Source organism: Zeugodacus cucurbitae, chromosome 3, assembly GCF_028554725.1.
Source record: "Zeugodacus cucurbitae isolate PBARC_wt_2022May chromosome 3, idZeuCucr1.2, whole genome shotgun sequence".
In the NCBI taxonomy this organism is placed as follows: Eukaryota; Metazoa; Arthropoda; class Insecta; order Diptera; family Tephritidae; genus Zeugodacus; species Zeugodacus cucurbitae.
The window spans coordinates 73,073,072-73,096,912 of record NC_071668.1 but is presented as its reverse complement, the minus strand read 5'-3'; the positions used below and the strand labels follow the sequence as shown (position 1 = coordinate 73,096,912).

The 23,841-nt window shown below is 32.9% G+C and overlaps 6 protein-coding genes across 11 annotated transcripts in view; 3 read left to right on the top strand and 3 right to left on the bottom strand.

Annotated features, from left to right (window-relative positions):
- Positions 1 to 4,616: 4,616 nt before the first annotated feature.
- Positions 4,617 to 11,073, top strand: LOC105215909 (insulin receptor). The gene is made up of 8 exons (XM_011190100.3): positions 4,617 to 5,315; positions 7,099 to 7,179; positions 7,242 to 7,405; positions 7,873 to 7,995; positions 8,115 to 8,232; positions 8,290 to 8,504; positions 8,587 to 8,896; positions 9,372 to 11,073. The coding sequence occupies exons 1-8, from the start codon at positions 4,692 to 4,694 to the stop codon at positions 10,794 to 10,796; spliced, it is 3,060 nt and encodes a 1,019-aa protein (XP_011188402.1). The 5' UTR covers positions 4,617 to 4,691; the 3' UTR covers positions 10,797 to 11,073.
- A 1,307-nt stretch (positions 11,074 to 12,380) lies between these two features.
- On the bottom strand, positions 12,381 to 14,559 carry At2g26730 (uncharacterized). 2 transcript variants are annotated; one of them, XR_008470263.1, is made up of 4 exons: positions 13,768 to 14,559; positions 13,006 to 13,703; positions 12,704 to 12,829; positions 12,381 to 12,608 (listed from the first exon to the last, which is right to left on the bottom strand). XR_008470263.1 is itself a non-coding variant. In XM_011190099.3 (3 exons), the coding sequence occupies exons 1-3, from the start codon at positions 14,273 to 14,275 to the stop codon at positions 12,755 to 12,757; spliced, it is 1,281 nt and encodes a 426-aa protein (XP_011188401.1). In that variant the 5' UTR covers positions 14,276 to 14,559; the 3' UTR covers positions 12,621 to 12,754. The 2 variants fall into 2 exon arrangements, 1 of the variants encoding a protein (XP_011188401.1); XM_011190099.3 differs by lacking the exon at positions 12,381 to 12,608 and having other exon boundaries at positions 12,621 to 12,829.
- Positions 14,560 to 15,277: 718 nt separating this feature from the next.
- On the top strand, positions 15,278 to 17,195 carry LOC105215907 (acetyl-CoA acetyltransferase, mitochondrial). The gene is made up of 3 exons (XM_011190098.3): positions 15,278 to 15,501; positions 15,566 to 16,725; positions 16,795 to 17,195. The coding sequence occupies exons 1-3, from the start codon at positions 15,475 to 15,477 to the stop codon at positions 17,081 to 17,083; spliced, it is 1,476 nt and encodes a 491-aa protein (XP_011188400.1). The 5' UTR covers positions 15,278 to 15,474; the 3' UTR covers positions 17,084 to 17,195.
- A 100-nt stretch (positions 17,196 to 17,295) lies between these two features.
- LOC105215905 (prefoldin subunit 1) lies at positions 17,296 to 18,214 on the top strand. Its single transcript, XM_011190095.3, has 3 exons — positions 17,296 to 17,465; positions 17,551 to 17,693; positions 17,857 to 18,214. Exons 1-3 carry the CDS (start codon positions 17,436 to 17,438, stop codon positions 18,062 to 18,064), a joined length of 381 nt encoding a protein of 126 aa, XP_011188397.2. The 5' UTR covers positions 17,296 to 17,435; the 3' UTR covers positions 18,065 to 18,214.
- LOC105215906 (protein-lysine N-methyltransferase CG9154) lies at positions 18,215 to 19,136 on the bottom strand. The gene is made up of 3 exons (XM_011190096.3): positions 18,879 to 19,136; positions 18,654 to 18,819; positions 18,215 to 18,598 (listed from the first exon to the last, which is right to left on the bottom strand). The coding sequence occupies exons 1-3, from the start codon at positions 19,020 to 19,022 to the stop codon at positions 18,243 to 18,245; spliced, it is 666 nt and encodes a 221-aa protein (XP_011188398.2). The 5' UTR covers positions 19,023 to 19,136; the 3' UTR covers positions 18,215 to 18,242.
- Positions 19,137 to 21,185: 2,049 nt separating this feature from the next.
- LOC105215904 (stathmin) overlaps positions 21,186 to 23,841 on the bottom strand; it is a 204,731-nt gene continuing 202,075 nt past the window's right edge. For all 5 annotated transcript variants that reach the window (XM_054227737.1, XM_054227738.1, XM_054227736.1 and 2 more), the window contains one exon: positions 21,186 to 22,724. In XM_054227737.1, coding sequence (XP_054083712.1) covers positions 22,632 to 22,724 — 93 coding nt within the window. In that variant the 3' untranslated portion in view covers positions 21,186 to 22,631. The remainder of the gene's footprint in view (positions 22,725 to 23,841) is intronic.

The following is a 23,841-nucleotide window of genomic DNA, read 5'->3' as shown; positions in this document are numbered from 1 at the left end:
ATGTGGAAACAGCGAACTTCAAGGAAGCATTTTCGGAATGCTCTGAAGCTTTAGAAGCAGTGAAAAAAACGTCTTTCGGGAATGTTTTCAAGAGTTTACGCATATTGGCGTTATTGCCTGTTTCAATAGCATCACCGGAAGGAAGTTTTTCAAGTTTCAAGAGAATTAAAACCTATTTACGAAATACGGCAGGTCAAGATAGGCTTCTTGGTCTAGCATCAATGAATATTCATAGGGATATTGATCTGTCAGTTGATGAAATACTAGAAGAATTCTATCAAAAACCAAGGAAAATATAACATGGAATGTGAGATCCCGTGTAATCCTCAATTAATCACTGAGCTTCAGCGATACTGCTTGTACAAATGTAGAGAAAGTTCGAATTATACGAATAACAACAAAAATCTTGTAACTTATTATAATTGCTTATAATTTGATGTGATTTTTTTATACTCTCGCAACCTGTTGCACAGAGTATAATAGTTTTGTTCACATAACGGTTGTTTGTGTCACCAAGAAATATAAGAGTTAGATATGGGGTTATATATATATAAATGATCAGGATGACGAGTGGATTTGAAATCCGGATGTCTGTCCGTCCGTCTGTCCGTGTAACTTGAGTAAAAATTAAGATATCTCAATGAAACTTGGAACACATGTTCATTGGCACCCTGAGGAGGTTGCTTTCGAAAATGGGCAAAATCGGTCCACTGCCACGCCCACAAAATGGTGGAAACCGAAAACCTATACAATTTCATGGAACATAGGATCCCATTAGGGAGGGGCACATTTGGATGTAATTTTTTTGGAAAAGTGGGCGTGACCCCGCCCCCAAATAGGGTTTTTGTATATAACTCGCAAACCAATAAAGCTATATAAACCAAACTTTCTGCAGTCGTTTATTTTAGCCATTTCCTTATACAGTCCAAAAATGAAAGAAATCGGATAATAACCACGCCCACCTCCCATACAAAGGTTAGGTTGAAAATTACTAAAAGTGGGTTAACTCACTAACGAAAAACGTCAGAAACACCAAATTTTACATAAGAAATGGCAGAAGGAAGCTGCACTGAGATTTTTTTACAAAATGAGAAATGGGCGTGACGTCGCCCACTTATGGGTCAAAAATCATATCTCAAGAACTACTCAACAGATTTCAATGAAATTCGGTATATAACACTTTCTTGACACCCTGATGATATGGGCGAAATCGGTTCACAACTACGCCTACTTCCCACATAACTCAATTTTGAATTCTTCTGATTCGTTCACTTTATAATGTATACATAAGGAAACGATAAAGATAGCGAAATAAAACTTTACACAAATACTGTATTTGAGCTGTGACATTACTTGTGGAAAAATTGTCAAAATCGAACCATGACTTTTCAAGGCCCCTCTTATACAAACATAAAGAACTCAGTGCCTAATGGTAATTTTTCACCGAAAATATAGGTAAATCTCTAAATAAATTGCGAGAGTATAAAATGTTCGGTTGCACCCGAACTTAGCATTTCCTTACTTGTTATCAATAACCTCATTCCAAACCCATATCAACAAACATATATTTTTCTCAGAGTTTAGGGGATATTTTAATACTAAACCATTTAATTCCTGAAACGATTTCAACTATTTTTGCCACCAAGCTACATTATATCCAAGTTTAAGCGTTCACTAAATTTTGCTAAATATCTGACATATGAACCGATATAGTATACGGTAAAAACTCCACCGGATTTTTGAAAACTTAATATTAGATATATTGGATCTTGAGTAAGATTATAATATAAGAAAAATATCTTTTTTGAATTCCCAGATAGAATATTAATAAATGCAGTGTGTGTGTGTAAAGTTTTATAAACTCCAAAGTGAACGAATCAGATTGAATTCCAAATTGCGTTATACAGGAAGTGGGCGTGGTTGTTAATCGATTTCGCCAATTTTCCATCATTATTATCTGGATATCAAAAATATATTATTTACCGAATTGCATTGAAATCGGTCGAGTTGTTCCTGAAATATGGTTTTTAACCTAAAAGTGGGCGACACCTATTTTACATTTTTTTATAAAAATCTGAGTGCAGTTTTTCTCTAAAATTTTTTCCGTAAAATATTTTTTTTTTTAAATAAACCGAAGTTTCAGGCGAAATAACTACAGTAAAAGATTACTGTTGCCAGAGTACCCCTGTTCCTCTAAGTGAAGCCAAACTTGAAGCGATTCATTGTGCTGCCAAAGTAACAAAATAATAAATGAAAGCAACGGAAATTATATTTTTAACTGTTTCAATGTGTTGTTCTTGTTGTTTTTCTATAATAAAATAATTTTGCACTGAACCGCAAATACTCTGGGTACTCAATTGGCGCATTTAACCTTTAACACTCACCCACGTCTGTCGTGTTGTTAGGCGTCTATATTTTAATTGATATTGTTTTAATTTATTAATTTGTTTGTCTTTTGTTTGAAATTCGAAACGTAATATTTGTAAATAGTCGATGCTGTTACATGTAATTCTGTTTAAAAATTAATTTTTAAAATAAGGATTGTGCGCAGTGAGAATGCAATGAAAAACACGTGTTTGTGAGTGAAATCTAAGTGGTAAATGAAAGTGAATATTATAATTAAAATCTAAAGATTTTCAATAATTGTTTTTTAACTGAATAAAAAATTAAAGAAAAAATTTTAAAAATAAATTTTTATAAATAAAATGATGGAAAAAAGAATTCAAAAAATAAAAATTATTAATAAATAAAATAATACAAAAAATTTAAAAGCATTAAAAATTTTTCACGCAATCAACAGTAAATATTAATTTTTGCGATTTTAATTTAATTCTGCAAATAATTTAGAATTTTTTCTTATGTCTTTGTATGCTTTTTCGTATTTTTTTTTAAGTCTATATATGTATACATAAGTATTTTACGTGTCGTGCTTGTTTACTTTACTAAACGGAACCAATTATTCGCAAAAAACACAAAATTTCTTTGCGCTCAACAATAACAACAACAACATCGCTTATTTCGTGCCAATTCTGTATGGACGTCCTTATAAATGTGCGCGACGAACATAAATTCGTATACTATCGAGATCGATGTGGCGTCATAAATTGTAATGTTAATTAAACGTAAGTTGGCACCTTAACTGCGAATTTTCACGACAAAACGGCAAACGGCGACAGCAGTCAATATAAGACAATAATAAGGAGGGAAGCAGAAGTCAAGTGCACTTACATGCATACTCGTACATACATACATACAATGCAAAAAGGTAACTGTCGTCTAAGTGAGTGAAAACAAATAACAACAAAGGTGATATAAAAAATATAAAAAACGATTTAAATAAATAAAACAACAACAACATTTAATCGTTAACGTAAAATCAAGTGAATCTGAGCAGCAGGATCTTAAGAGCTCAGCAGAGCAAATGATCACGTGCGCATGCTTATGAGCGCGAATAAAGGTGAATATGTAGAGTTAACGAGCAATTGACTGCAGTTAGTGGTGAAATAATAAAAATAAAAGAAAATTATAATAAAGAAACAAAAGTAAAAAGTGAAGATATTGAAATGTGCAGCACGTGTGTGAAAAAGTGTTGAGAAACTTCAAAATAAAATAAAATAAAATAAATAAAATAAAATAAAATAAAATAAAATAAAATAAAATAAAATAAAATAAAATAAAATAAAATAAAATAAAATAAAATAAAATAAAATAAAATAAAATAAAATAAAATAAAATAAAATAAAATAAAATAAAATAAAATAAAATAAAATAAAATAAAATAAAATAAAATAAAATAAAATAAAATAAAATAAAATAAAATAAAATAAAATAAAATAAAATAAAATAAAATAAAATAAAATAAAATAAAATAAGATAAAATAAAATAAAATAAAATAAAATAAAATAAAATAAAATAAAATAAAATAAAATAAAATTAAATTAAATTAAATTAAATTAAATTAAATTAAATTAAATTAAATTAAATTAAATTAAATTAAATTAAATTAAATTAAATTAAATTAAATTAAATTAAATTAAATTAAATTAAATTAAATTAAATTAAATTAAATTAAATTAAATTAAATTAAATTAAATTAAATTAAATTAAATTAAATTAAATTAAATAAAATAAAATAAAATAAAATAAAATAAAATAAAATAAAATAAGATAAAATAAAATAAAATAAAATAAAATAAAATAAAATAAAATAAAATAAAATAAAATTAAATTAAATTAAATTAAATTAAATTAAATTAAATTAAATTAAATTAAATTAAATTAAATTAAATTAAATTAAATTAAATTAAATTAAATTAAATTAAATTAAATTAAATTAAATTAAATTAAATTAAATTAAATTAAATTAAATTAAATTAAATTAAATTAAATTAAATTAAATTAAATAAAATAAAATAAAATAAAATAAAATAAAATAAAATAAAATAAAATAAAATAAAATAAAATAAAATAAAATAAAATAAAATAAAATAAAATAAAATAAAATAAAATAAAATAAAATAAAATAAAATAAAATAAAATAAAGTAAAATAAAATAAAATAAAATAAAATAAAATAAAATAAAATAAAATAAAATAAAATAAAATACAAAGATATAAGAAAAATATAATAAAGACTGCCCAAATTACCATTAAACGCACATAAAACGCCACAGCACACGATCCTACAAAGAATGACAATTATGCGTTCATTGTCAACAGAGCGTACGCCTACAACAGCAGTGGCGCGTACGCGACAGCAGCAACAATTTTGCTTACCATCAGTTGCAAAAAATCAAAACAAACAACAACAATGCGCATGTAAAAATGTGCGCCACAACAACAACAACAACAGCACTGAGTCGCCAATTAGCATTTATGCACCACCACCTACGGCATGCTCCAACCAGAAGTTCCTATTAATTTTGTTCCTTAGCGCTGCGGTCTTTTTGCTTACCGGAAACGGTTTGCCCACAGTCACTGCAGCTATAAATGGGCGCACCGAACCCGGTGAGTGTCGTAGCATTGATGTGCGTAACGATTGTGACAGTCTCAAGCAATTACATAACTGTACAATCATACGTGGCTTTCTATGGATTGTCCTTACGTCGCCGGTGCATTATAAAACGAAAGAACTGTGCAATTATGAGAATTATACATTTCCACTATTGCGTGAAATCACCGATTATCTGATATTTCACGAAGTGCGCGGATTGCGTAGCATACGTAATCTCTTTCCGAACTTGGCTGTGATACGTGGACGTCGGCTGTTTCTGAACTATGCTCTTGGTATTACGGCAATGCCCGATTTGGAAGTGGTGAGTATATGAGTAAATGTTTTTTTCTAATTAAATTCGACTTTTTCGTTATATACGTTAGGGGTTCTACGACTATTATTGTTAATTATAAGTTATTTAAGGCCTTAAGTTGCAAGTCCGACATTAAAAAAAACAGTTAGAAACTTTACAACTTTTTCCTGAGTTAGTAGAGTTAGCTAAGATTCAAAGTCTGACCATCGCAACAGGTGTCGCGATCCCACTTGGACAGCTAAAGGCGCCGGTCATGAGTATGGATCGCAAAGTAGACCCCTATATATTGCCGAAGCGCTTTGAGCCTATCACAAAATTTGTATCCATCTTTAATGTCCATTCCAATAATTTTGTGACACTATAATGAGATTTATTTGATACTTCTGGAGTCTATTCTTGACCTCTAAGCGATTTGTGTGTCTCCATACGACTACTACTATTTTTATATCGGTATAACACATCTTGGGAGAATGTTGTATGGTTTACAATCTATTTCCAGTTATAAATCCTGGTCCGTTCCGATTACAGATTTTGGGAAACTTGCTGGTTTTTAATACATAATATGTAACTGTAAAGTAAATTTCATTAAAATAAATCCAAAGCAATATGCTATTGATCCAACCAGTGATATTTAAAATCATGTGATAAGAGGAAAAGCTAAGATATGCATCCCAACTCCTTAGATTACACCCAGATTGTAAGCTTGACTGTTTTAAAAATAAAAGTTTTGAAGTATTTCACCTGTCTCAATCAATTTGAGTTTAAAGTTTTTTAAGGGGTTAGGGGTAGTCAGGATTTTCAAAAAAAAAAAATTGTTTTTTTTTTGCATTTTCGTTAAGTGGAAAATCTTAAAAATATTCTCTGAAAATTTGAAGTTGATTCGATTCCAAAACGCTAACGTGAAATGCGTTTTTTCTCCAAACTATATATTTTGAACTGGTGACAACTGTAACTCGAAAACCGCTCAGTAGATTTTAATGAAATTCATACAGCTTTTAGAGTACATAATAAACTCAGGCCCGATCCGAAGATTTCTTTTTCAAAAATTTCGTTTTTTTAAGACCAATTAACTGTTGATTTTTTCCCGAAAATCTAAAAAAAAAATCCTGAGGCCGACATTTTGTTAATTTTTGAAAAAGCCCAGGATTATCTATTTATAAAACTAATTTTTTTTATCTGATTGATTGTATATGAATCTCCAAGGACTTATGATTGTCACCGCAAGGACCTTTTTTTGAAACTACATAGGTCAACACAGACAGCTATAACTTTGGAAATTATAATTTTTTTTTCAAATTTTCGTGACTTCAAGTCAAAACCTTGTGTAATAATACCATATTATTACTTTTGCAAAATAACATGATTTAATAGCAAAAAAAAAATTACTGAATATTCTCATTTTTTCGTGTCTCTGACTACCGCTAACCTTTTTGATCAATTTTAGGCATATTTCTCTGTGTCAGCCATATATATCTCAGCTTAAAACCGACTTTGTTTGACATTTCAAAGTTAATAACTTAATGACATTATTGTTCAAACTACAATAGTTTCCTTCAAAAATAACCCTACCACTTGTTTTTGAAGTGATATAGTTTATAGAGCCCTGATACAAACTTGGTATCCTATTCAAGACCCGTCGGCACATTATAAGCTACCAAAACATAATAAACCACTCCGAGAATACTAACATAAAACTGTCTCCTCGAATTTATCTCAATGTTATGCTGAATATCTCTAATTGTAAAGTTCTCTTCGACTTTTAAATTTTGAATTAATTAATAATTAATTTCAGCTGGAATTTCCTTCATTACTAGCGATACAACGTGGCCACATTTACCTAAACAACTGTCCGAAGCTCTGCAATTTAGACAAGGTATGGCATTTCTATAAGATTTTCTATTGGCAAAACCGTGTATTAACCATAATTTTTTTCAGATTGATTTTGATCGCCTCACCTTGTCAGTGGGTGAAAATCATATTTACCCCATGGCGTCGGATGATTGTCAGAAAACTGTTTGCCAAAACTGTGTTACGGAGCATTGCTGGTCGAATAATGTTTGTCAACGTTTTGAGAATGATAATCTCATCGATGCCGGAAAGTAAGTTTAATTGTTTCAGGAAAATAATTCATCGTTTATTTAAAAACACTATAAATTTAATTGAGTAGTCAAGTTGAAAGTTCATTAAGTGGAAGGCAATGTTCAATGATGTTTGAGTAAAGTGAATCAGCGATTCGTAGAGTAATATGTATGAATGCGATATTAGTGTTTGAAAAAATTTGAGTTTAGAATCAAATGAAATTTCAAGGTGAAATAATTTTTTCACAGTTTTTTAAGAAGTAATTCTTAGCGAATGACCACCCAAAGATAGCACTGGCGTTGTCTTTGAGTTGAATTTGTTTTGCTTCTATATTTTCACTCAGAACCAACAACTTTCTAATTTTTTTTCACAGAATCAATTAAATTTTAATAACAAATTGATGGTTCAATTTGCCCATTCCGCCGTTTCAGTGCTTCAAGCTTTAATATAATATAATTTATTTATTTATTTTTATATATTTTGTTAGAGGTATTCAGCATTGTCACAGTGAGTGTCTCGGCGGCTGCCACAATAGTTCAAGTGACGGTTGTTATACATGCAAAAATCGACGGGATCACGGTAACTGCGTCAAGGAGTGTCCACCGGATAAGTGAGTATACTGGAGTAAATTTTTGGTCTCAAGACCTGTTCATGACATATTGGACCGACGAATTAACCTCAAAACATTTGATGGACCTATTTTTTTACCTCCAACTTATTATGTTTCAGATATTTATTGGAACTTGATCAAACCTGTCACTCAGCGGCCGAGTGCGTGACACTTTTTAATATGACCGTAAAGGACAACAAGTGTCTGTTAGATTGTCCGGAAGGTTCGGTATTTGGTGTAAGCGTATTATGCTTTGTATAAATTTCAGAAAATTAAAACTACCTTTTCTTGCAGATCAATGGACGTGAAGCAAAGGATTGCATACCATGCGATATGGACAAACGCGATATCTATCCCATATACAATTTGGCCGATGCCGATCGTCTGCGCGGCTGCAAAATTCTCAACGGGAGCATAATCATAACCATACGTAATAAGATAAACGAAGATGATTTAGTGCATAGTTTGAGTAATTTACGTGAGATACATGGCCATTTGAAAATTATCGGGTATGCTTTCTTCATACTTTTTCACTCATATGTGTACATATAATTGATCATTATGTATATTTTAATTGTTCGTTTTTTGTAGTTCCGACGGTCTTACGAGTCTAAAGTTCCTAAACGGGCTGCAGAAGATTGCCGTCAATCCGGAGGCGTTGGAAACCGGTTTGTACGGACTCGTTCTATATGATAATGAGAATTTGAGAGATTTATGGCAACCGGAGAAGAATCTCGAAATAGTTCATGGCAGTATGTATGTGCACCTGAATAAGAAGTTATGCAATCGTAAATTGCGTGAATTCACGCGAAAAGTGCGCCACGATGTCTTGAAGGATGCATTACAAACCAACGATCAGGAGGTGTTGTGTGATCCCGCAAAACTGACTTTGGACATTGAGGTGAGTGTGCTGAAAATATTGTGTGCTTTTCTGGACACAATAACAATACTCTTTGAGATTTCAAAAAAAAAAATCAGTCAGAGATTTGTGGTTGCGGGTATTGTTATGCCTTGAAGTCAAACTTAATTGTAGTGGTCTTCAGTGGCTTTTTTGTTAAAAATCAGTCTAAAGTTTTTGAAAATGTCGCTTGTTGTTGTTGTTGTAGCGGTTATCTATCCCTGCCTAAATCTAGTTGTCGTCGAAATCAGGCCCAGGAAACGTGCTGTTTCGACAGGGTTGGACCAAAGGGAAAGGGGTGTTAGATGAGTAGGGTTCGTTGGGCATGCAAAGAGGTGGTTAGAATCATGCTGGGACTCGTTGCATGCGGGACATGTATTCGTTTCCCAACGAATTATGAGCACTTCCTATCCGACCATATACCACTTTTAATACTGAAGACTATATTATTCACTTTTTTTCTCCCTAAACCCCACAGATATTATCTCAACGCTCAGCAAAATTCAGCTGGCCAAAGGAGCAAACATCTAGTGAAGTGGAAATCATGTACCGTCCAATCGCAGCGAATGCGGAGTTTGTAGAACACAGCGAGCTCGATACACCCATCTGTAAGAGACTCCAATGGACTCGGGTGCTCACCTTTCCGAAAGAATTGCAGAGCAATGCAACACACTACAGTTATATCGCGAACGATTTGAAACCAAAGACACGCTACGCATGTCTGGTGAAAACTTTTGGATTCGCGGACATACACGATACAAGAAGTGATTTGACATACATCACCACCAAAGTGGAACTGCCGGCGCCACCAACAATCAATATCACACGGAGAACGGACACCTCACTCACAATACAATTGCAACATGCAGAAGACGAAGTCGTTAGTCAATATGTACTCGATATATACGACCAGCCCGACAATGAGGTGTTATTGGATCATCGTGATTTCTGCACACAGCCAAGTTACATGTATCACGACAAGCAAATTATCAACGGCGATGAGGATGAGGATGCTTGTTGCCTGCGTAAGGAAGAAGAAGCCGACGATCAACGCTTCCTACACAATATGCGTGAACTCTTCGCGTGTAATTCGGATCAGCTGGAAAATTGCGCGCCCGACACCAGTGTGGCCGATGCGCCACCCGGTACGGTTACGCCGCTAAGAGCAATGCTTAGAATGTATTTGGATGCGGCGTCGGGCAATGCGACAACCATATCGAAGCTCAAACGTTTTCGCCTGTACACGCTACAGGTGCAGTCCTGCAATGAAGCAGGTTGTGGTGCATACGCTTTCCAATCGACACGCACAAACTTTTCCATTGGTGGTGATCGTTTGGAATCGCTGATGGGTTGTCGTGTTAGCGGTCTAAATGAGTTTCACGTGTACTTTCCCGAACCGCAACAGCCGAACGCTGTAATCACCTCATATGTGGTGCATTTCCGTCAAAAGCAACCAGACAGTGATACGTACAAAACACACATCGAGTGCGTGACACGTTCACAACACTCGTATAATAATTTCCAATTGATTGCACAGTTAGATACGCCCTACAATGAGGTGGCGGTGCGTGTTTACTCATTAGCAGGTGGCTTCTTCACCACTTGGATGCCGATCACTATATGTCCCTTTAATTCGGCTGTTGTGAAAATGGGCGCTGTGACAGAACACCCCAAGGGCTATGCTGGCAAGGTGTTTATGGTGTGCTTCATGTTCGGTGTGGGTACCTTCATTGCGTGGGCTTGTGTGAAATGGGGTTGGTGGCGTTGGCGTAGAATCGAACAATTTCGCCGTGATCTCTCACGTGTGTGGAATGCGCAAACGCGACGTCGCGATGATGCGGATCAATCACTTGTTGAATATCGCAATATTCCCGAGGAAGAACGTTTGGAGAATTCTGGATAGTTCAGCCCAGCTTTTAGAAATAAGTATGTGTAAGGTGTGTTTTTTAAATTTAAAGAAATTATTTGTTGTGTCATATTCTTGTTTTTTTTTAGTTGGATAATCCAAGTATTATAAATATTAAAAAATCTGTGTCTTTGTTTATTTTATTGTAAGTGTGATATCGTGTATTATTTTGTAATTTTAGTATATTGTATGCACATTTCAAAGTATAAATGATTTAAGTTCATAGAAATATTTATGTTTAAAATAATAGGCTCATGGCCAATTGAAACAAAAATATTTTTTTTTCTTTATTTGGAAAAAAAATTTTAGTAAACATAATTTGGTTTTGTTAAAATTTTAGCTCCGCTTACCTCCTTTTATAGACTATGCTATCGAGTGGACAGTTCTTGCTCACATAAAAACACGGGCTCCATCCGGTTACGTCGATTTTTGTGAGCCTTGCTGATTCGTATCCACAATAGTGTTGTCTATGTTACTGTATTGGTCCCGTTTATTTGTAAGTTTATAGACTCAGCAGCATTCCTTACAACTATTTTGCTCTGACGGCTATATTATTGTTCTTAACTGAGAAAGACAGCGCTTACGCGGTTATAGCCGAGTTAACAACAGCACGCCATTCGTTCACCCTTCCTACCTTCTCGCTGTTTGGCGCCAATTTATAATACCAAGTGCAGGAGGTCTTCCTCTTCCTCTGCTTCCACCAGCGGTTACTGCTTTTTCGCTGGACTATATCTGTATGTTGGAGATCCAAGTGTAACCAGGTCGCTCTCCACCTGGTCCCTCTAACGGAGTGGAGGCCTTCCCCTTCCTCGGCTTCCTCCGGCTGGTACTGCATCGAACACCTTCAGGGCTGGAGTGTTTTCGTCCATTCGGACAACATGATCTAGCCAGCGTAGCCGCTGTCTTTTTATTCGCTGAACTATGTCAATGTCGTCGTATAACTCGTACAGCTCATCGTTCCATCGTCTGCGGTATTCGCCGTTGCCAATGTTCTGAGGACCATAAATCTTGCGCAAAATTTTCCTCTCGAAAACTCCTAGTGTCGTCTCATCTGATGTTGACATCGTCCAAGCTTCTGCACCGTAGAGCAGGACGGGAATGATAAGCGACTTGTAGAGCTTGATTTTGGTTCGTCGAGAGAGGACTTTACTGTTCAATTGCCTACTCAGTCCAAAGTAGCACCTGTTGGCAAGAGTTATTCTGCGCTGGGTTTCGAGGCTGACATTGTTCGAGTTGTTGATGCTGGTTCCCAGGTATACGAAATTATCTACGACCTCGAAGTTATGACTGTCAACAGTGACGTGGGAGCCAAGACGCGAGTGCGCTGACTGTTTGTTTGATGACAGGAGATATTTCGTCTTGTCCTCATTCACCTCCAGACCCATTCGCTTCGCCTCCTTATCCATGCGGGAAAAAGCAGAACAAACGGCGCGGTTGTTGCTTCCGATGATATCGAAATCATCAGCGTACGACCATATTATTCTTTATAATAAACCTTATTTAAACAGTAACTGCAAAATAGCGACTTACCTTCTGGACGACAATGCTTTAAAGACGACTATTTCCAAGTTGTTCAGTTCCACTTGTAATTGAGAGCTACTTGACTGTCCTTGTTTTATCCACCTTCGCTTTTCTTTTGAGCCGATGATAAATATACTTGTTGGCGTCTTTTATGCAGTCCTAAGTGTTCCCTTGTCGTTTCTTATTGGGAAGAATAACTGTTTCTTTTCTTTCGAACCAGCGAAGCACTCTACTCTCAATCCAGATGTCTAATTGCTCATCACTTTTTTAGTTGGACTTATAATGTAACTAAAATATATGTATGTTATTAATTAACGCATAAATTTATTCCATTACACCATTACACATTTAGAAACAATCAATATATGCTTAAAAGGTATTACCACACAATACAGAAATCTTTAAAAAAGTAATTTCATGAATTTTTCTAGAAATTATTTATCCCAATCGATACATTGAGCACTGAAGATAATATTTAAAGTATCTCTGGCATTCAGGTAACGTGGATCCTATAAGAAAATTAGAAAATTAGTAATTTATTAAAGAGAAGAACTAGACCGACAACAAGAATGATATCAGTAGCGTTTATCTGAGATAAAAAATTTTCAAACAACTTAAAAAATACTATTAAATGTTCTCTCAAAGTCTACTATTTATTATAAGACAATCTCCATTCATCACTGACCTTCGTAATACCCCGACGTATATTGGACTTCTGTAAATTCATTACGAAATTAACTTTAACCGGTCGTTTCTCCAACACCTCGATCAATTCGAATATGAACTCTTCGGTAATGAAGACTTTGAAGAATAATTGCACGAACTTCAATCTCGGGCATTTCTTCAAAAGTGTCAACACATCCTTGGGTGTTAACGCATCCGTTTTGTAGAGATTGATGCACGTAAGTTTGCGTAGATTCTCAAAACCATCAATACAGCCCGGCGTAAACTCGAAATCACCATCGCAAGCTAGCTTTCTCAACTCACGAAACTGTGTCAGCATAAATGTGGCATCTATTGGTACATGCTGCAGAGTTTCGAGAAAAATCACCTGCATATGATGCGCGCGATGATTGCGTAAATCGATGAGAAAGCGACGCACATAGCCATAAGCGAAAATCTGTGTCAATTTGGGCAGGCGTGCAAGCGATTCATAACGGCGATGTTCCGGTAAGGTTACACGCAATTTATCCAAATTTCGACAATAACGACCCAGCTCGAGGAAGACCGGCACCAGGCTGGTATTCGTATAGGGTTGTTGGATGTCGAGTATACACAGATGCTTGGCACATTTGAAGACATGCACTAAATTGATGGGATTCAAACTTTTACAATTCGACAAGTAGAGAGCGCGCAGATTGGTGAGTGCGCTTAAACCGTGACCTGAAATAACGGAGTTTTCTTTATGAACTACCACAAAACAATGTTTCACAACAAACATGCGCACCGGTAATATCGTTATTTTTCGACAAATCAAGTATCATTAAATTGGACAGCATTGTTATCATATCCACATCCTTATCGGTTAGACGACAGTTTTGTAAATATAACTCCGTTAGATATTTCGCATTTGCAAACAACTCGAACAACTGAAATGCCACACGTACACCTTTGAAGACCACACGTCGCAGCAGCTCACAATTACCGGTCATGCCTTTAAGGAATTTCTTTGCTCTGACATTACCCACGCATGGCGTGTAGGCGCGTAACTCCTGTATGAGTGGCCCCACTAGTTTGGCATAATTCTCAATATCTTTGACGGACACCTGCCACAGACACTCCATTTTGAATGTTGTATATTGTGCGGCATCACGCTCTTCGAATATTTTGCGAAAGCGTTTACAGGCGCCAGCTAATTGTACGCGATCGATTGGTCCCAGTTTATGCCAAACACTCAGTATGGCGTCATCGTCCAGACGCAGTAAATTCGAATGTTTCACCTTTATATATGCCATGAGGTCAATTGAATTGCGTAGTGATGAGCAGAAAAAATTCAGATTGAAAATTTCAAAATTTTAAACACAAATGTTTCAAAAGATTTGCGCAGTTTAAATTTGTTAACGAAAAGATAATCGTGTAGAGATTCTCAAACGATTTCTGTAAATTTTAGTTTAAATAAGCCGAATTAACAAATAGTTTTAGAATTCAAAGCACAAACACAACTAACGAATTTTCGAAAATATTTTTTTATTGTTTTCACAAATAATTTTGTGTTCACCAAGTTGATTTAAATGAAAATGTCTATGTAATGCAATGACGAGACAAATGTATATATGTTTACCGGGTTGATATGTAAATTATTATATAGTTATATAAGAAAACACATTTTTAACACTTCTAACAGAATTTATGCAAACATATTTATATACTTACTTGGAATATTCATATATGTAATTGTGTTGAAACATGAGGCGAAAGTGGTTAGGCGTGCCTAGCAGAGATACATATATGTACTATATTTGATGTGATGGAGTTTGAAAAGAGGAAATTGTGTTATATATAAGTTCGACCATCACTACTAATTTAAAACGTACTCACGTTTGTGATAAATTCATTATTTTCAGCATTAGCATAAGCGGGAACAACTCGAAGTAACGCTTTAAAAGACGCAAGAACAACCATTCTCCTATTTACATTCTCTTTCTAAAATGCTTTATTTACATTCGTTTGTAATTATATATGTATATGTACTTGAATTGTAAAGCATTAATTTTGTTATCAATGATTTTAATTGCTCACTAAAACAACTTAATAGATAGTTGTACACCAAACACTTTATTAAAAATTATTCCTTTAGAAGTGACACATCCTGCAATTGTCAAAGCGCTGCATTAAAAAGCTTTGAACAATTTACATGTCAGCTACTTGTCAAAGAAAAATTAATTCTCATACCTTAATGCATTTTCCATTTATTTATCATAAAAAAAAGCATTAACACAACACTTTAATTATTTAAATAACTTTCGGAGTTTCAAAAAGCAAACAATCAATTTTTTGTAGCTTTTACAAATAGACATTTTTCAATTCAAATCAATTTCCTGTAATATGAAAATTCTTAGACTTCCGCAAAATCTTTTACAAAAATAATTCAGCTGATCGAAAAATTGGTAGTATATATTCCCGTTTGAGAAGAAGAAGAGTGCACGCAGATAAAATGCACAGATTATGTCAAAAATTAGTGGTAACTAGGCGAATTTTGTTTTTAACTATAATTTTCTTAAAATAAATTGTGTTTGATTTTATAGAAAAGAATTCGCATACCTTCGGTAAATTACTTATCTGATTATGGACGCAATGATCTGAACGATGTTGTCATTGCTTCTGCCGTACGTACGCCCATTACCGGCTTCAATGGTCAGTACCCGGCTTTACCGGTAACCAAGTTAGGCGCTGTGGCTATCGATGCAGCGCTTAAACACTCTGCTGTACCACCGGAATCGGTGCAGCAAGTCTATTTTGGCAATGTCTTAGCTGCTGGTGTTGGGCAGGCGCCTGCACGTCAAGCTACACTCTTAGCCGGTTTGTCAAAACATGTCTGTTGCACAACAGTAAGCGCCTCCAGTGTGACTGGTATGAAAACAATTATGTTTGCCGCACAAGCTGTTAGATTAAAACTAGCAGACGCCGCAATAGCAGGCGGCATGGAGAGTTTATCTAATGTACCTTATTATATGCCGAGGACATATCTTCATGCTGGGGATTTCGCTATGCAAGATGGTTTAGTTTCAGATGGTATTCCGGAGGAGTATAAAAATAAATTTCCTAACACACCAGGAATTACGAAAGAAGATTTCTTAAATTATGCCAAAGAATCAAATATGCGTATGCGTAAAGCATCTAGAGCGGGATTTTTCGATTTGGAATTGGTGCCATTACGTATAATGCAGCACTCCAGAATACCTACTATCGTGACTGAGGATGAAGAGCGTCCATTACAAAGTATGGAGGAGTTGATAGATAATGAGCACATGTCACCAATGATGGGCGATGGTGCATCCGCCTTGGTTTTAACTACAAATGAAAGAGCTATACAATGGAATATAAAACCACTAGCTCGAATAATAGCATATAATGAATCAAAAACAAATGGCTCCGATGTTTTAACAGCGCCCACACTGGCTATAAAGCGGTTATTACAACATACTAATTATACGACAAAAGATGTGTCTTTATGGGAGCTTGACGACTCAATTTCAGCCGTGCCGTTGGCTGTAATAAAGGAATTGGATTTAAATCCAGAACAGGTGAATGTACATGGTGGAGCTGTATCCTTTGGTAATCCTATAGCGATGTCGGGTGCGCGCTTAGTAACACATTTAGCGCATGCTTTAGAACCAGGACAAATAGGTTGTGCAGCGATTACAAATGAAACAGGAAATGCATCCGCACTATTGATTGAAAAAATGTAAGTAAAATAATGTTATATGGGTACGTAGATTACAATTAATTAATTTTTAAATATTTTAAATTACAGTTCATATAGTGAGGGCATCACAAATAGTATTCCTCATTTAACATTATATACTAAGGACAACTGTGCATTATGTGATGAACTACTAAGTGAATTGGAAATATATTTTGACGGTCAATATACAATAGAGAAGGTAGACATCACACAAAAGGAGAACGTGCGGTTTTTGCGTCTTTATCGTTATGATATTCCAGTGCTTTTCTTTAATGGACAGTTCCTGTGTATGCATAAATTAAATGTGAATCTTTTAGGCAGAAAAATGGAAGAATTACGAATGAAAAACACAAGTTGAGAAAATATAGCATAATATGTACTAAATGAAATGCTAGAAAGAAAACAAATTAATGCAAAACCATATATTGTTTAAAATATGAATAAAAATAAATTCAATTTATTTAAAATTATCCTCTAGTACATATGTATTTAAAATATAACATCTCTTTCTTTGTCTGTGTCGGTTCACAGTACGTTATTTGTATATTCTAACATTATTGTGAATGCTGTGAAGGAAAAGAAGAACTCTGCGGTAATTTTAGTATTGAAAGAATAAAAACTTTGCAGGTGTTACTATTTTAGTTAAGTTATCACGTTTTAATAAATTAAAATAAATACAATAAATAGTAAAAAGAAACAACGAATCAAAAATGGCTCAAATGGATATGGAATTAAAGAAGGTACGTAATATGGAATCCATACTTAGTTCATTTGGTAGCCGCTGTCTATAAACGTGATTCACGAAATGAATTGTTTTTATTTTAGGCATTTACTGAAATGCAAATTAATAAAATCGAGACCACCAAAAAAATGAATATGATTGATATGAAATGCAGTGTGGTTAAAAATGGAAAACAAAAATACGAACTCACTGAGAAGGGCACTAGCGACCTTAAGGATGACACAAGGTATGTACAGAATGAAGCTAGAGTACGGAAGGAACGCCTGGAGTATAATGTTACATATCACTAAATATGGAAACATTTTTAATGGTTTAACATTTCTTTAATATTCAATAGTTTATTTATTTTAATATCCTTTGTAATTTACTAAATTGTTAATACTTTTTAGGGTGTACCTTTCTGTGGGACGTATGTTTGTCTTAACTGATGTTGAAAATATGCGTACCGATCTGAAAGCTAAGCAGGAAAAATGTGATAAAGCCATTGAGTTACTCAATAAGAAAAAGGAATTCTTAGTGAAATCTTTAAAAGACCAAGAGGATGGTTTACGCGAATTAGTCCAACAACGCAAAGAAGCTGATGCGGCGTCAAAATAATTAAGCATTTAAATTAAGCTGGTGTAAATTATTGAACTTGTTAAAAGTTTATGCTCCTTCCCTTAATGCAAATGACAAGCACTGATAATATCTCCCACATTTATTAACGTGAACAAGCTTAAAAATATATTACATTTGTATAAACTAAAATTATTTTTTAATGTAACTAAGCCTATTATCAACTTAAGTAGTTGTCAAGATCAAAATTCGCGTAGGAAACAAACTCATTGCCCAAATTACGCTCGTGAGTTGGTTCAAAGCTGCATTTCTTTAATTGTAGGCACTTGGTGAGCCATGGTTCTACCACGGCTCCGGAACAAAAAACTACTTTTGTAGTTGACTTTTGTAAATTCGTTATAATTTTAGACATCTTAGTCATACATTCTTCGGATAAGAATGGTGGATCGGCTATAATAAGGTCGAATGATTCTTTGTATTCCTGGAAATATCCACTGTCATCTGCGTTGTTGAAGTTATAAAATACGAAGTCGTCCCCATAAGCAGCAAAACGTTTGTCGAACTCGAAGATTTTTACTAAAAATATATTTTTATACATAACTATTTCCAGACAACTTCAATGTGTGCTTACCATTGTTGTGCACTTGTTTAATTGTGCTATAGAGCGATGGGCAGGAAAGTAGAGCGATGCGATAATTTGTCACATGTAACTCATTTTGTTGTTCAGCCAGCAGTTTGCTTACCAATTTACCTAGCGCTTGCTTTGTGGATTCACTATACCAAAACTGACTCAATTGCTGTAAAATATAGGCTGTAATTTCCAATACATGTATTTTGATATGCCCTAATAACAAACCCAATCTTCTTCAAACATAATATCTGCATCCGATTTTTTATCTATCCGTTCCAACTCCTCACGTTCCCTTTTCGCTTTTTCTTCTAAAAATTCCTGTAGTATCTTTAGTGTATCCGCAGGCAGAGCTAGTTCCTCAGCGTCCATTTTTTTATTTAAAGGAGCAACAAATTCTCGTATTTAATTCTACAGCTGTATTGTGTATACCCAGCGCATGTAGTAACCTCAAATATTTTTGTTTTGGTTTTGATTAGAAGTGATTAATTGTGAATGGGTGTAATCGAAATAAGAAGAAGAAGAGTACACAAACTTGCAGATAATTGTTTGGTAAATTTAGAGAGAGAGTAACTAATAATTGTTTAGTTTTGCAATTGTATTACAAATTATGTGTGTTGTTTGTTTGATTTTAAGCTTTAATTATGTTAAATTTTTTGTGCGGTTGTTGCTGGTTTTTCATTGACTGTATTAATAGCAGTACTTAATAGTGCGGTATTTGACATGGTAACGGAATTTAGTACCGTTTATTTATTTAATCATATGCTTATTATTTATATATTTATATATTTAATTCATAAAAAATGTGCGTAAAAGTGCAAATATAGACATAGTTTCTACAAATAATAATAATTATTCATCAACATTATTTTTACTCTGTTTTCATTTGCCGCTCAATTGAAGTTATTTGTAATAGAATAAGCGGAAGATAAAGTGTTAGGTTAGCTGGTGAAAGTGCTACTACAGTGACTATTAAATTGTGGATGTTAAATTTTCAGTTTCCAAAATATCAGCAAGGATTCTTACAGTCGGAAAGTCATTTTCAATTATTATTATTCTATTTATTCAAAGCGGCTCAATTGAAGCTTGTAACAAAGCAAAATACGCCCTTCAGGTATTTTCACAGTGATAGGTATTAATAGGCCAATTTGTTCCTTGTTAGTGTTGTTGCAGTTTTGGGGACATGTGTGAAAACGCTAGAATTTGGTTGTGTATATAGCTAATCTCAGTCCTTCAGGCAGTCTGCTGACAAATTACCAACCGATCCAAACAGGTTTAGTTCGTCGAAATAAAAGCCTTGGCCAGATAAAATATGTGTCAATTCCGGTATCGCAGAACCGGCAGTTGTGGGAATTGGAGAAAGTCAGGTTGTTGTTGTAGCGGTTACTCAGGCCTGCCTAAACCTATAAGCCTAGCCGAATTGTCGTCGAAGTCATCTAACGGGAGGCCCAGGAAACGAGCTGCTTCGATAGGGTCGGACCAAAGGGAAAGGCGTGTTAGATGAGTAGGGTTAGGTGGACATGCAAAGAGGTGGTGAGTATCATGCGGGTACCCTTTGCATGCAGGACATGTGTTGAGTATGTCAGGGTCTAGTCTGTATAGTTAGGAGTTTAGTCTGCTACAATATCTAGAACGAAATTGCGCTTTTTTTAGAAGACAGTCCGGTCTATGTTAACGATTAATCTTGGTTTTCTAATTAAGGTTCAATTATCATTACGGAAAAGTTGACTCCCATTAAAGATCCAAAAGCTTATTAATTATTGTGTGATGAGTGCATATCCCAATTTTGTTTTTAAATAAAACACGCGTTTTTTTAGTATTTTTATAGTTTTATTAATTTTTTTTCGCTTTTCACAATGTTTAATGTTTTTTTTTAATACAAGCAGGTTATATTGGTTTGGGGTTTTAAATGTTAATTTTATTATTTAATTTGATCTTATTTTATTTTTATTTGCTTAGAAAAGAACACATACAAAATGTATTTTGTGTTTTGTTTGCAAGGTTTTAATTATACAAAAAATAGACAACTTAAATTTATGCATAAAAATACAATTTTTGTAAATTAGAAATTAAAGTGTTACGAAAATGTAATTAGTTGCAAAGTGTTGACTACCAAGCAATGAGTTATATTTTCTTTATGAAGCGCTATTAAATTTCAATATTTATTAGTTCATACAATATACAATTACGCAAAATTTTGTTAAAACAGTGCAATAGCACGAAAATAAACGAGACAAAATTTCATTACATTCATTACAAAAAAAAAAACATAAATTATATACGTTTAGTATATTTATTTTAATTTTTTACTTCAAAGCGAAATTGTTACTGGTGAATCAATAAGGTGTTACTTATTTGAGATTTTCAATTTGTTTTTTTTTCTTAAAGAGTAATTTAAATAAATGTGTTAATGTTTAGTAAAAATGCAAATAATCTTATGGAAAAGCTACAGAAGAAAATAAATAAGTTAAACAAAAAGACAGACCTTTCTTATACCGTTCATACATACTACGCACTTCTCCACAAACATTTGAGAATTTACGTTTTTGTTTTTTTTTTTACAAATATTATATGTTTTATACTTCCTGCGGAATAATATATGTAAATATAATACATGGCATTACACACAGACAAATATGAGACAAATGAATTTTGCAGCAAACCCATATTCAATATGCAAGTCGTTGAAAATCATTTAAACCCCAATTACATATATGTATTTATTTTTATATTCCTCTTCCGATATCTATTTAGTTACAAAAAATCCCCTATATCGCCCCCATTTCGAACGGCTATAACATCGTTTAATGCGTTTCCTTCTTCAATAAATGTCAAATTTTGTTATTTATTAAATTTTTTGTTTGTTTTTTTTCTTTTTTGGTTTTGTTTCTTTTCATATTAGCTGTTGTTGCTTTCTTCTTGCGATTATATTTATTTTATTTTAAGTAGAGAGAGTATTTGTTGAATATCTGAAAAAGAGCGCTTGCGCCACTTGAGTGTGTGTGTTTGTGTTTGCGTTTGCGTTTGCTTACAAATCATTTCTATCATTCATTTTGTATCATTTTCTTTATTAGTAATAAGAAATATACTTATAAATTGTGTATCAATCAAAATCCATTAATAAATCAATAAATCAGTGAATTAATTGCAATTATAATAGTAATAATAATAATAATAAAAATATAATTTTAATTTATAATATTAATAATAATAATAATAATAGTAATGAGAATATATATTTGAATGAGTTTAATGTTTATGCTTTCGCTTCATCATTTTTCTTCGAATAGTAAAGTGTGTTTCTATGTATGTATTTTGCAGCTGCAGTTCATTCCTTTTAAATATTATTCATAATAATTATAATTTATAAAGTGTTTTATTTTTATTTTCTGCTGTTGACGAGTGTTGAATTATGGATCTTTGCAGTTGCTTGTTTGCGGCATGGCATATCATCTTTAATCATGACATTTGCATTTTTTTTTATTGTTTTTCTTTCTATACGCAAGAGTGTTGTGAAAACGCTTCATCGAAATAATTTATATGTTTTTTTGTTTTTTTTTTTTAATATTTGTTCTTCTTCTTTATTTTACTGCTGCAGTTATACTCTTTTCCTTTTTTTTATATATTTTTTAAATATCATTTATAAGTTGTGCAACGGCTGGTTTCGTCTCGAAATTTTAGTCGCATTTCCTATGCTAAGTTGTTAGTGGATTTTTGCAATATTACATAAGTGTTCTTCTTAAGCTGCGCAAAGATTTTTGTTTGCTGCTCGTTTCACTTCGATTTCTTTTTTTTTTGCGGCAAAATTCTTCCTACCCCATCAATCATATCAATCACCTTCACTGTTATTGTTGTTGTTGCGATTTTCTTTTGCTCTTAATCTGGTTTTTTCTTGTTGTTGTTTTCTATGCATATGTGCTGTTGTTTTTTGTTTTTATAAATATTATTGTTGTGTGGTGTTCTGCTGTTGCTGTTGTTGCTCTAACCAGATGAGGCAATAGCTGTGTTGGTATCATCACAAATCGGTTGCTGTGCTGCCGCCTTATTCTGACGCACCAATTCAGCGCGACGTTCCTGGAGGGAAGCAAATGAGAATTGATAAGAGAGGATTAGCATTAAATATTATTTAATTAATTGCTGATTGAAATTGTTTTGTTTATTAAAAAGTTGGACTTTAAAGCGCCACTAGCACTACTAAACAACTGGCTTCTTATAAAGAAAAATAATATAATAAAGTGTTGTATGAATTAAAGTTATAAAAACAATAATATAAGATATAAAATGAAATAAAATTTAATAAAGTATATATATAAATTATAATCAAATATTTATAATAAATAAATAAAATAATATATATAAATAAATAAAATAATATAAGATATAAAATCAAATAAAATAAAAATAAAAATAAAAATTAAAAAAAAATAAATAAAAATAAAAAAGTTAAGAAAAAAAAGACGAAAATAAAATAAAACAAAATGAAATACAATAAATCCACATTGACAAAAAAAAAATATTATTATAGCAATAATAGTCATACAAAATAATATATATACATAAAATAACAATAAAAAATAATATACAATGACAATTTAGCTGCTATAGGAATTCTTAAATTGGAATAATTAAACATTAATAATATTGAAACACAAATATTGAATAATAAACTCAATAAAATGTTTTTTTTTTCTATAAATAATATATTATTATAATTACTAATAAATTAAACAAATATTAAATTTATGATTGTGTATTTGTATGACTGTATAATTTTTGTTTTAACTATATATTTATCAATACTTTTAAGAGTGGAAATATCAGATAAAACGGATTTTTTCATTTGTTTTGAATTTTTCTTTTTTACATTAATAACACTATACGACAAAATCGACATCTTTTCTGGGTATTTGGACCAAAATATTTTTCCCGAGAGAATATAAAAAAAGTGTACTTTCCGATTCGAAATCAAATATAATAAAAGTAAACCGATACGGACAGCAAACGTCGCCATATTTTTTCCCGCTCTTTTCACATTTCTCTTCAGTAAGGTTTGTCAAAATTATTAAAATTTACTACCGAAATTCGAAGTCAGTGGCCTTAACCTTAAGAGCGCTACGTCCAATTTACAGTCGTCATAATCGTCCTGTCAGAACAAGAATTGAGCATCTAGCGAAAAAATTTGAATCCACAG

What these genes read in the sequence shown, in the direction of transcription:
- LOC105215909 (XM_011190100.3), top strand. Translation starts at nt 4,692, where the DNA reads ATGACAATTATGCGTTCATTGTCAACAGAGCGTACGCCTACAACAGCA. An exon ending in AGCTCTGCAATTTAGACAAG is followed by an intron (nt 7,180 to 7,241) that starts GTATGGCATTTC and finishes AATTTTTTTCAG; the next exon opens with ATTGATTTTGATCGCCTCAC. An exon ending in GGCCATTTGAAAATTATCGG is followed by an intron (nt 8,505 to 8,586) that starts GTATGCTTTCTT and finishes CGTTTTTTGTAG; the next exon opens with TTCCGACGGTCTTACGAGTC.
- At2g26730 (XM_011190099.3), bottom strand. Translation starts at nt 14,275, where the DNA reads ATGGCATATATAAAGGTGAAACATTCGAATTTACTGCGTCTGGACGAT. An exon ending in GAAAAATAACGATATTACCG is followed by an intron (nt 13,704 to 13,767) that starts GTGCGCATGTTT and finishes CCGTTATTTCAG; the next exon opens with GTCACGGTTTAAGCGCACTC. An exon ending in TACGTCGGGGTATTACGAAG is followed by an intron (nt 12,830 to 13,005) that starts GTCAGTGATGAA and finishes ATTTTCTTATAG; the next exon opens with GATCCACGTTACCTGAATGC.
- LOC105215907 (XM_011190098.3), top strand. Translation starts at nt 15,475, where the DNA reads ATGCACAGATTATGTCAAAAATTAGTG. An exon ending in GATTATGTCAAAAATTAGTG is followed by an intron (nt 15,502 to 15,565) that starts GTAACTAGGCGA and finishes TTGATTTTATAG; the next exon opens with AAAAGAATTCGCATACCTTC. An exon ending in GCACTATTGATTGAAAAAAT is followed by an intron (nt 16,726 to 16,794) that starts GTAAGTAAAATA and finishes TTTAAATTACAG; the next exon opens with TTCATATAGTGAGGGCATCA.
- LOC105215905 (XM_011190095.3), top strand. Translation starts at nt 17,436, where the DNA reads ATGGCTCAAATGGATATGGAATTAAAGAAG. An exon ending in TGGATATGGAATTAAAGAAG is followed by an intron (nt 17,466 to 17,550) that starts GTACGTAATATG and finishes TTTTTATTTTAG; the next exon opens with GCATTTACTGAAATGCAAAT. An exon ending in GACCTTAAGGATGACACAAG is followed by an intron (nt 17,694 to 17,856) that starts GTATGTACAGAA and finishes AATACTTTTTAG; the next exon opens with GGTGTACCTTTCTGTGGGAC.
- LOC105215906 (XM_011190096.3), bottom strand. Translation starts at nt 19,022, where the DNA reads ATGGACGCTGAGGAACTAGCTCTGCCTGCGGATACACTAAAGATACTA. An exon ending in TTATGTTTGAAGAAGATTGG is followed by an intron (nt 18,820 to 18,878) that starts GTTTGTTATTAG and finishes TATATTTTACAG; the next exon opens with CAATTGAGTCAGTTTTGGTA. An exon ending in TAAACAAGTGCACAACAATG is followed by an intron (nt 18,599 to 18,653) that starts GTAAGCACACAT and finishes ATATATTTTTAG; the next exon opens with TAAAAATCTTCGAGTTCGAC.